Source organism: Conger conger, chromosome 7 (assembly GCF_963514075.1).
Source record: "Conger conger chromosome 7, fConCon1.1, whole genome shotgun sequence".
NCBI lineage: Eukaryota > Metazoa > Chordata > Actinopteri > Anguilliformes > Congridae > Conger > Conger conger.
The window spans coordinates 49,371,189-49,382,718 of NC_083766.1; the positions used below are offsets into that span (position 1 = coordinate 49,371,189).

The 11,530-nt window shown below is 43.5% G+C and overlaps 1 protein-coding gene across 2 annotated transcripts; it reads right to left on the reverse strand.

Annotated features, from left to right (window-relative positions):
- Positions 1-2,480: 2,480 nt before the first annotated feature.
- Positions 2,481-7,665, reverse strand: rnft1 (ring finger protein, transmembrane 1). 2 transcript variants are annotated; one of them, XM_061247481.1, is made up of 9 exons: positions 7,314-7,665; positions 6,202-6,665; positions 5,654-5,730; positions 5,455-5,555; positions 5,220-5,373; positions 4,966-5,124; positions 4,275-4,340; positions 3,886-3,984; positions 2,481-3,795 (listed from the first exon to the last, which is right to left on the reverse strand). In XM_061247481.1, exons 1-9 carry the CDS (start codon positions 7,337-7,339, stop codon positions 3,661-3,663), a joined length of 1,281 nt encoding a protein of 426 aa, XP_061103465.1. In that variant the 5' UTR covers positions 7,340-7,665; the 3' UTR covers positions 2,481-3,660. The 2 variants fall into 2 exon arrangements, with proteins under 2 accessions (XP_061103465.1, XP_061103464.1); XM_061247480.1 differs by having other exon boundaries at positions 3,886-3,987.
- Positions 7,666-11,530: the final 3,865 nt, after the last annotated feature.

Genomic DNA, 11,530 nt, shown 5'->3' on the forward strand with positions numbered 1-11,530 from the left:
GAGCCTCCAGTTTTGAGAGAAATCTCAATGCATTGGTGACCTTTGCTAGCTAAATTTGGGAAGGTTGTTATTTGTGGTTTGTCGCAAGTCTTAAGGGAAGATTCTCTCAAATAAAGAGTTTTGATGGTTCACTCATCCATTTTGGTTTCCTGTGCTGGTATTATGCAGGATTTGAGGATGCTTCTGTCTATTCAGACCAGTGTATGAGTTTCACAATAAGGTCTTCCTTGTGAATGAATCTGTAGTGCTTAACTTTGTATTGGCTTGGTGATTAAATTTGGCTGGCCATCTATCATGTTATGGTTTAAGCTGCATCCATAGCCCTTGGTGGTCATTCATTCTGCAAACTTGGGACGTACTGTAGACCGTTCTGACATGCTCAACGGTTACCCTTCCCTAAGTTGATCTTTTTAAAACTCCAGCTCTTTAGGATCTTCAGATTTGCTAGCAATTCTTACTTGATTTTTTTTAACGTTTAAAAAAAAAAAATTTAAGACAAATTCAAGTGCCGTTCTATTTTTTCACCTTCTGCTCACTATGCAAATTTACCTTACTCCTGAACATCGTCCGCTTGCAAAGATGACTCGATTATTGGTTTCCCTTGAAGTGGCATACTTTTTAGTTTGACTGAGCTAAATTACTTTATTTTATGTACATATTTTCTTTTTTACTCAAATATTTGAGGATTAAAACCGGTTTATTTCTAAACTTCCAACAGCAGCAGCTATTTTCCTTTACAAAGTTGTACAATGTGTGTGTATGAAATGCTCAGTTTGTGATAAGTCTTCGGAAGTGGATATTTCCCACGTTTTTGAACGTTCGATTTCAGCCTGAAATGACACGTGTTAATCAGTGTACACAAAGCTACAGGTGGGGCTGTTGGAAACGTGTTAATCAGGATTGGGACAGTGAATGCTCGCCACGTCCTGCAGCTGATGTCTCCCTGGAGCCGCCCCAAATGCTGAAAGTCAAAAATAGTTTTTAGTAGTTTTTAATGCAAAAATGAGTGAGTCCGTGCCTTTTAAATTGCAATTCCTTCACAATGTAAGGAATTCCCCTGAGCAAGGAAGCCGGCCTTGCTCTTCTTTCTGTTACAATGGCATCTGAATGACTGCCCCAAGTGCTTTTCTATGTTCTGTACTGTTTAATACTGGAATGATTTGTGGGCATGTCAAGTGTCATGAAATTGGTGTGGCTTAAATGAAAATGGTAAGAGTTCTTTGATTTGAGCTAGGGTTTTTTAAATGTGATTGAATACCGAGCACATTAATGGATTGGTCTCTTGCTTTTTAAAAGACTGCTGATAACATGGGACTTTTCCCAGTGTCCATACTGTATATTGTGTCTATCTTAAGTATTGTTCGGACAGTATTTGTTCTGAAGTAGCAATTTAGGATGTCTACAAAAATTTGAGGCGTTCTAGATTTAAATCTTTTAGCTGTCTGCTTTACAGTACTAAATTTAATTGATGAATTGCAACCAAAACAGGGTTAAGGCCCCATAAAGACACACTCCAAAACTGAAGTCTTCTAATAGCCATTGTTTAGGAATGGCCAAAGGGAATACTGACTTGAGGTAAACAGTGTTGTTCTTGGCTATTTCTTTGTGCAATGCATTTACTTGCTCTCTTGTGTGTCCCACCATCCCAAGTATTGTTAAATTCCGATTTATCTGAGCCTAGTTAGTCTCCGCTGCAAGTATTCACACTGACCTTTTATTTAGTAACATTTTCACAAAATATTTGCACACTTGGCATTTAAATAACCTGACCCAACATACTTCATGAATGTAAATAGCTGTGCAGTTTGAAGCCATCCTTCAAATGAATCATTTAGGCAAGTTAGTGAGTTTTAATAAATGTTTGCCCCTAATTGGCTAGTGTGAATTATGGAAAGATCTGCTTTTAAATTTAATTTCTCAATTTAGGGAATAAATCTTAATTCTGTACATAGTGTAGTGGTAGCCAAACCGATGCCCTCAGATGGGTAAAGAATTACACACATTTTCAGAAACCAAATTGAATATTTCAAGGGTTCCTTTGGAACGGTGATTAAAAACGGACAGGGGTTGAGCAGCAAGTTACCATGACATAGCCGACTTCTTGAAAATGCAGTTGGGATTTGTTTTTTTTGAGTCAACGGCTATTTTCAGCATTGCTGTAGGAGGTTAGGCAATAACCATGTTAACATAGGGCAAGGATTGGCAGTCATCTTAATGCTTTTCATTTGATCTCCACCTGCACTTGATTTTAAAAGTGAATGGCTGTAAATAGTTGAATGATATTAAAGTATGTTCATTGCTAGCCGACAGGTTGGCTGTGTGCTCTGCCTTCATTCATCACCCGCCATCTCCATAATGCTGTAGCTCGAGGTCAATTAGCAGTCTTGTCCAAAGTAGTTATTCTGCTATGCTGCATTTGCTTGCATGGCTTATATCAGTTGTTGTAAACACAGGAAGGAATTGAGTAGCAACCACAAAAACATGGAGAATATATTTTATTTATGATGTTGATTGAGGAAAAATATGTGAAACCATACATTTTACTACACAATGGAATAATGGTAATAAAATAGATGCATCTTCCAATCTTTGGTTTTTAACAGGATTTTACTTTAGAAAAATAAAATCGTACAGAATTGTGGCTTGGAACTACTTGCACACTGTTCTGCACAATTCATACTTATGTGAATGGTTTATAGTAGTAATTTCTAAAAAATATAATTTTGACTCCTGAAAAAAAATTGCATACACAGCCCTAATCGCCATGGCTTCATAATTTCAAAAAAGATAATGATTTTCATAATATCAATGATTCAGTTGAGGTGCTTGTGTAATTTCTTGTTTGTTATATATATATATATATATATACAAAGTAAACCAACCACTGCTTAAAGCACCATTCAGTTTCTCCCAATGCAGTGACGACTGAATTGAAGTGAAACTACCCAACCTGAAGAGAATACAAAATGGTGGAATCTTCTCTGGCCACATTTGGAACAGTCTAGCCCATACCACATACAGCTGCTCAAAGACCAAAATACAAAAGTCTGCTCAGCACATTTTCATAATACAAAAAAACAACCACCTTTTGACTTCAAATGAAGCAAGTACCAGAGGGTTTGTTGTTTTCACCTCCTATACAGCAGGTATACGCTTTAAAATTTGTATCAAATTTGTTGTTGAAATGTGAATGCGTGCCCTTTATAAATGTACTAAGACACAACATTTTACTTGGTACAATCTTGAGCAATTGATCAATATTTATAAACTCAAATGGTACCCCACCCTATGATAAGTGGAATTCCAGAAATGATATACAAAGGAATAAAAAACATGGAAATAAAATAATTAATATCACCAGAGGACATGTGAGGGGGGAAGCTAACAAAATGAGACGCAGGGTTTGATTTGCACCCTTGCTTAAATAGGCCCAGTGTGAAATGCCCTTGAGTTAGGAGAGGTGGAAGTTGTTTTAACTTTATATATAAAAAAAAAAAAAGCAAATGGAATATTGCTATCAATACAGTTGTCACTGAGGAAGGTGTAAACACACCGTGACGGTGACAACCCAGGTGAAGTGTGCCAACTCCTTTACGCTCTATGGCGACTGTGGTTCTCTCAATGTTCTTTCTTTTCTTTTTTCTGTCCTGTTTCATGCCCTCAATAGATCTGCAGGTAAGGTGAAGTGGCTCCGTCCTTCCACTTGTGAACTTTGTCCGTGATCACCGTCCGACACAGCGGGCACGTCTTCTCCCGGTTGAACCACAGCGAGATGCACTCGTCGCAGAAAATGTGCTTTAGGGAAAGAGACACAAAATGGCGTCATCCCGACACACTTCTTGCCCAGTTTTACTCAGCTTCAGGCGCTGCTGACTGTGGCCTCACCTGACACAGGAGAACTCTCGGCTCTCTGAACTCCACCTGGCAGATCGGACACACGTCCCCCACGTCACTGCACTGGCTCTTAGTGGCTGCTGCACCGTTCTGCTGAGAGAGACCGACCAACACACAGCCGGTTTTAAGACCACTTCATTTCCACCTAGCAGCATGTACTCACGTGCATCAGGTTTTTGATTAAGTAAAATGCCTTTTAAATGAGTGTGCAAAGAAAGGAGTGCGTTCAAAAAGAATTTGATGGTTTTTACTTGCTGCCTTTATCCAGGTATTTGGGATGGTGTATCACTCAAATTGTTTATTCGGGGCAGCATCATGCCAAGTGATGATCTATGATTAATCATAGATAAAAAGGTATAGAAAAAGTATAGATTTGGTACCTCATTGTTCAAAAATATGCCACCGGTTTTCTGGACAGATCCCCAAAGTCCATACAGTCCCAGCAGCTAAGAAGAAAGCAAGTGGGGTGTAATACACAGTATTCATTCAGGTCCAGTCTTCATTTCTTTTTTTTTTTTCCCGATTTTTCCCTTTTTCTCCCAATTTGGTAGCCAATTGTACCTCGTCTGATTCAATTGGAGGTAGTCGTATTAGATGTACCGCCCGTACCCCGTCCCTCGGCGGCCCGAATGAGAGCGACACGCCTTCTTCAAGCCGTCTCGTCTCGTGCCCGTTGCCGTGATTCCGAGGCGCCCGAGGTGCTTATTGTGTGGCGATCTAATAACCCTGCCAAGTCCCTCCCTCTGGAGCAGCGAGCCAATTATTGCTGCCCCACGTGAGCCGGCCAAACTTGGCTTTTGGCAGGACTGAGAATCGAACCCCGGTCCCCGGTGTGCAACTGCAGCAAACTGCAACCGCAAGTCTGCTGCGTCTTAGCCTGTTGCGCCACCACGGCTCCCAGTCTTCATTTCTAACATACCCGCTATCTGGGAATTCTGCCCAGAGTTCCTGTTCAAAACCGACAATTCTCTGCATCCTGAGCTTCAAAAACGGCAAATTGTTTTGAATTTAAAATCAGTGATGACAAATGAATAGGTTGTCCCCACAATTTGTGCCTCAGTTCAGCGTTACCTTCAGAATGATGTAGACCAGTGCTAGCAGGATACCAAAGGTCAGACCGGTAACTCCATCCACCTCTTGGTAGGTGACCAGGTAGCGGAACCAGACGGGCATGGGAGCAATAGCCTGGTGCACCTGGCCAAACTCCTCCGTGAGCATGTACCACCGGCCCTGAGGGGACAGGCAAACGTGGCAGTAAGACTGATGAGCTGGGACCTTCTGACTGACATAGCAGAGATTTAATGCAAAATGAGGCGAGTCCTTACCCTTGATTTGTAAGCCATGAAGGCGGAAGGTACTAGTAGAATAAGGCACTTCAAACTCATGAACAGGAACTTCACGACAAAGTTGGTCACACCCACGGTCCACAAAACCTCCCAGAATCCGGGGGACTCGACATTTGGGTTCACCAAAATTAAGCTGTAAAGGAACAGAGGATGTGGCGTAAGACCTCAGGATTTCAAATGGGGCAGACACACCAAATTAACTTCATATCCTCACCAGTAGTACAGGTGCTCTTCGTGGAAAGTGTAATAGAGCAGGAGTGTGGAGGATATTAGGAAGGACAGCAGCCATACACACTCCAACTTTGAACGTCGGTCCTGATTTAAAAAAAACAAACAAAAAAAAAAACAGAAAAGTTATTCGACAGGTAAAATATCAATCGGACACTGAATGTAAATGTGATCGTTTTACTTACCTGTCGAAAAACTTGGGTTTGAATGATTTTATTTGCATAAAGAAAAGTTGTAAACAGGCCAACTCCAACAGCTAAACCTGGGGAAGGGGGGGGGGGGGACACATACAAGACCAGTGTGTATATTTAGCATGAACCACAGCTTTCAAAATCGTAAGAAATTACCGCTAAATCAATTTTCACAGTATCAATACATTTCTTGATGCATGTCATACTATCCCACACAATTAATCGTGCCACAATATATAATCAGAGGAAAGTCCAGGGGTCAGAAAGTAAAAGTCCTGCCACGTCTGTTTTCCACCTATCACCATCAATTAGTTCTGAAGATCTGTGCTAATTAGCAAATTAGGGCGAGTGGAATAAAATACTGGGGAGGACCTCCACTTTCTGAAATGGAATTTACCACCTCTACGTAATCAAGCCCGAAATTGTCTGGATGACAATGGCAGCGCAAGTCAAACGCGAATTTCAAAATCTAAAAAAAAACGTTTAAAATGAGTGTTCAAATAAAAAGCACATTCACGTCTACCACGTTCATTGAAACCTACCAAGGGCGTGCTGGATAACTAGTTTGGCACAAAGGATTATAATGAAAGGAAGACTTTTTTGAACCCATCGAAAGAGGTAACGCAGTTCGGAGAGAGAGGTGCTGGGTTCTCCCGATTCCGATTCCGTATCCCCTGGATCAGGCTCTGGCTCGCTATGCGAATGGGGACGGTTGTGCCCCTGGCTGTGCGAGTGGGAGTGAGAGTGAGTGTGGGCGCCTGTTCTCGGCCTTCTGGACGCCGGCCGCCCGCTGCTCTCGCCGGGTGGGACACTTATTGGAACACGGACCTCCCCAGTCTCCGATGGGCTGGAGCCACCTGCCGCCGGTGTTCTGGTGAGTAACTCCGGTTGCAGAGTTAGGGATAAGCCGTTGCCTGCCTGAGTATTATGTTCGTTTGAGTTAGTCTGCATTACAGTTGTTGATTCTTTTATTTTCAGCAATCTTCTGGACTCACTAGAATGGATCCTAAAACACATGAAAACATAATTAAAATTAAGAAAATGACATTTTGGACAACATCAGCTACCTAGAATAATACAGCTAACGTTAGACATCTAGCTAATGCGTATATAGTCAGCTTCGTAAGAGTTTTAGCGAACTCGCTAACATTAGTAAATAGTCATAGCTAGTGCTGCTAGCTTGCTTGCTTGCTTGTTATTCATACTTCATAAATGGTCGGCTAACATAGGTGGCAATCTCCTGGCTGAATCAAGAAATGCTTATTAACTTTATTAATGTTATGTTAGCTAAGGTTAGCTTGCTAGCTAATGCACAGTAAAGTGATTACTGACAGCTTGGTCACTAACGTTACTTTAGAGTGTCGACTAGGCTAAGTAGCAAGCTGACCAACAACATTCGTCTTGGTAGTTTTTTTTCGATCAGCGCCTGGAACCGCTAATCATACAAGGGGCTAGCACTAGTACACTGCACAGCAGCAAGCAAAATACTTAACATTATCTAGTGTCTATGTTTACTTTGGCACCTAGCCAGCTGTGACGAGCTACAGTTAGCCTACCTGTAGCCTAAGCTAACCTCACAGATCCGCAGTGTTTTCATTTGGCTGGATAGCTAACTTACACGTTGCACTGACAAATAAAACATACATTCAGTTACCTGTCATACTGAGTCCGGAGTTTCATGGTATAGCCTTTAAACCCATTTAAAAACAGGATCAAATACAAATCAAAATGAAACTAAAAGAAAAAATAAGCAACCTAGCTATTCAAAGCTAGCTGGCTAAGTTCACCGCTTCGCAGACATCTTTAGCTAATGTCAACGTTACTGATTGCAACTGCAACGCAACGAACACAGGTTAAAGGTCAACTTTATAGTTCGGTTTTATTTCTCCTCCTTTTAATGTAATTATTATTTTATTTTTTATTTTTTGACGAATGCAAGTCGGTGATAATCGAAATGAATAAAAATATAACAAGCAAGCTGCGTGAAGAAGAACGCCTATGATGACGCAAACACGTCACTGTATGCTGATGGCAAACAAAAGTTAGGTGACGTCAGTTGTCTTGTCTTGTCATGCAATCGTTAGAGAACAGAGATCACTCCCCTTGGGTTGCGTATGTGTAGAGTGGAGAGTATTTCATGTCGGCATCAGAAAAATGTTTTTGAATAAAATCCGTTCAATGTTAAGTATATGTTATTCAGCCGATCAAAACACAGGTATTACAGTATCAACTCAATTGTTTGTATATAGGTAAGCCTATTATACATTTTGAAGAACATAAAGTTTAATATTGATTGAAAACTTTCTGCCTTACCATCTACTTGGTTGAACTTGTGTAACTACTATCTACTAGTCTTAGAAGTTTGGAAGTTATACATAGAGTGGTACTGATGTAGTTGGCTAAGCCATGAAATATTGAAAGAAATAGCCAAGCAGCACTATGTAGCATTGTTCAATTACCATAACGTTTTTCTGAGCAATATTAGGAAAATAATAGTTCATAATCTGAAAGTGGAAAATTGTGTCAGTGTATGCGTTAAAATTCTTTCCCCCTGCTTTAATGCCAAAATCAATACAAACCCCAATTTCCACTCGCAAGTGACTTTTTGGGTGCCACCCTGCCTTTTTTAAGAGCAACGACAAATCCAATGAGGCTAATGTTTTGCATGTTCTCTATTGAATATATAAAGAACATTTACACAACGTTTGGAAGTTTGTTACCGAATGACCCTATTATTGTTATTACCACAACAACATATCCTGTAGAAAACAACCTCACCTCACATTGGTTGAATCAAATGCCATTGAACGGATTTAATTAATTACCAAGTCTTATTCACGGTATGTCCATATTCACGGCAAAGCCATATCTTGGCTCGAGACTAGATGGTATCCTGTGAATTAATTCTGTTGATAATGGTGAAGGGCATTTTACATAAGTGTGCCGCTCCACAGACCCCCAGAAGGAAACGCTGTGTTTACCATGTTGACACAGGGTCAGCAAGGTTTGATGAAGAGTAAGTAAGTACATTTTATTTATATTGCACCTTTCACAGACAGTCACAAAGTGCTTCACAGGATCAAAATAAAAATAAAAATAAGTAATAACAATAATAATGCATAAAAGAACGGTCAATAAGACCAACAAATCACAAGTAAACAAACATGAAATAAGCGGAAATACAGTCACAAAAACGGCTAGACGAACACCTGTCTGAAGAGATGTGACTTTAGCTGCTTTTTAAAATTTTTCACAGATGCCATGATGAGGACTTCAGTTTTGTCTGCATTTAACTGAAGAAAGTTACTGGCCATCCAGTCCTTAATAGCAGACAAACAGTCATGCAGTACATTAAGTTTATCAATCCTGTCAGGTTTAAAAGAAAGATATAACTGAATGTCGTCCGCATAGCAATAGGAGGAAATACCTTTGAATTTGCTAATAATAGCACCTAAAGGAAGCATGTGAGATACAGGACTGACCAATACAGGACTATTGCGCTGCCTCTGTGTAATTCTGCCACCTCATTGGAATGCTCCCAGAACTGTTAAGTTGAAATAGTACTGTGTAGATCATGGGTTTTCCACATACAGTGTTTCGTATCTTTAGATGTTGCTAATGTTGTGGGAAAGAGTTTGGTGTCATTGGTGGTGTAGTACACTGGTCACTGAATAAAGATTTTGAAATACCATTTCGAAATATACTACAGGTAATGCAAGTTACCTGTGAGTCAGCATCCAGCTGTGCTACAAAGATTAACCAGGTTTGTTAGACGTACAGAGATAACATCAGCAGGACCATTGTTGTTACCGCCCTCTTGTGACTCTTTTTTTGATGATTTGTCGTTTTCCTGTAAACCCTGGGTATATAGAGGGAAACATGGGATGGTTTTAGGAGGCTCACTAATACAACCTCCTGCGTGCCATTCGCATATAACCATTCATAGTTCACCTTTCCACATTGGAATTCTATTTCTGCATTGCACATTGTTTAATAATACCCCTCCGATGAATCGCCACCTTAACGTGGTGGAGGGGTTCGTGTGTCCCGGTGATCCTGGGAGCTAGGTTGTCGGGGGCACTGTTAGCCCCCAGTAGGGTCTCCCAAGGCAAATTGGTCCCGGGGGAGGGGCCGGACTAAGAGCGATTCAAAGACTCCCATGACACGGCCACACAAAGACCCAGTTACCTCGCCCGGAAAAGGGAAACCGGGGCCCCCTGCTGGAGCCAGACCCGGGAGGGGAGCTCGTCGGCGAGCGTCTGGTGGCCGGGCCTTATCCCATGGGGCCCGGCCGGGCACAGCCCGAACTGGTCACGTGGGGTCGCCGCCCTGTGGGCTCACCACCTGCAGGGGTCGGCATCGGAGTCGGGTGCTTTGCCCAACGGGCAGTAGGCAAAGGCGGGGATCTGGGCGTGCTGATCCTCGGCGTCGCAGACTGGTTCTGGGGACGTGGAACGTCACCTCTCTGGTGGGGAAGGAACCTGAGCTAGTGCGGGAGGCGGAGCGGTACCAACTAGATATAGTTGGGCTCACCTCCACGCACAGTACTGGTTCCGGAACCAAACTCCTGGAGAGGGGCTGGACTCTGTTCTTTTCTGAAGTTGCTCAAGGTGAGAGGCGCCGGGCGGGTGTGGGGATACTCACAAGCCACCGGCTGAGCGCCACTGTGTTGGAGTTCCACCCGGGGAACGAGAGGGTCGCTTCTCTGCGACTACGTGTCGCTGGGGGGAAGGCTCTGACTGTCATTTGTGCGTATGCACCAAATGGCAGTTCAGAGTATCCGGCCTTCTTGGAGTCACTGGGTGGCATCCTGGAAAGGGTGCCACCCGGAGACTCCATAGTTCTGCTGGGCGACTTCAACGCTCACGTGGGCAATGACGGAGAAACCTGGAGGGGGGTGATTGGGAGGAACGGCCTGCCTGATCTGAACCCAAGCGGTGTTTTGTTATTGGACTTCTGTGCTGGCCATGGATTGTCGATAACAAACACCATGTTCGAGCATAGGGTAGCTCATAAGTGTACTTGGTACCAGAGCACCTTAGGCCAAAGATCGATGATCGACTTTGTGGTCGTATCATCAGACCTGCGGCCGTATGTCTTGGACACTCGGGTGAAGAGAGGAGCAGAGCTGTCAACTGATCACCACCTGGTGGTGAGTTGGATCAAGTGGCCGGGGAGGCTGCCTGACAGACCCGGTAAACCCAAACGTGTAGTGAGGGTGAACTGGGAACGTCTGGCGGAGGCCCCTGTTCGCGAGGTCTTCAACTCCCACCTCCGGAAGAACTTCTCACGCATCCCGGGGGAAGCTGGGGACATGGAGTCCGAGTGGGCCATGTTCAAAGCCTCCATTGCAGAGGCGGCAAGCAGGAGCTGTGGTCAGAAGGTCATCGGTGCCTGTCGGGGCGGCAACCCAAGAACCCGCTGGTGGACACCAGCGGTGAGGGAGGCCGTCAAGCTGAAGAAGGAGGCCTTTCGGGCTTGGCTGGCCCGGGGGTCCCCTGAAGCAGCAGACAGGTACCGGGTGGCCAGAAGGGCTGCAGCTTCGGCAGTCACTGAAGCAAAAACCCGGGTATGGGAGGAGTTCGGGGAGGCTATGGAGAAGGACTTTCGGTTGGCCTCGAGGAAGTTCTGGCAAACCATCCGACGACTCAGAAAGGGAAAGCAGGGCTTGTCTCAGGCTGTTTTCAGCAGGGGAGGAGAACTGCTGACCCGGACTGGGGATATTGTCGGACAGTGGAAAGAGCACTTCGAGGAGCTCCTGAACCCGAACAACACGTCCTCTGTGGAAGAGGCAGAGCCTGAAGACTCGGGGGAATCTGCACCTATATCCCTGGCGGAAGTTGCTGAGGTAGTCAAAAAGCTCCTCAGTGG

Bases quoted from the DNA above. Each gene is read 5' to 3' on its own strand.
- rnft1 (XM_061247480.1), bottom strand. From the start codon at position 7,339: ATGAAACTCCGGACTCAGTATGACAG. The intron at 5,374-5,454 runs GTGAGGATATGA...GTTCCTTTACAG, and splicing joins GAAGAGCACCTGTACTACTG to CTTAATTTTGGTGAACCCAA. The intron at 3,796-3,885 runs GTGAGGCCACAG...CTTTCCCTAAAG, and splicing joins CGAGAGTTCTCCTGTGTCAG to CACATTTTCTGCGACGAGTG.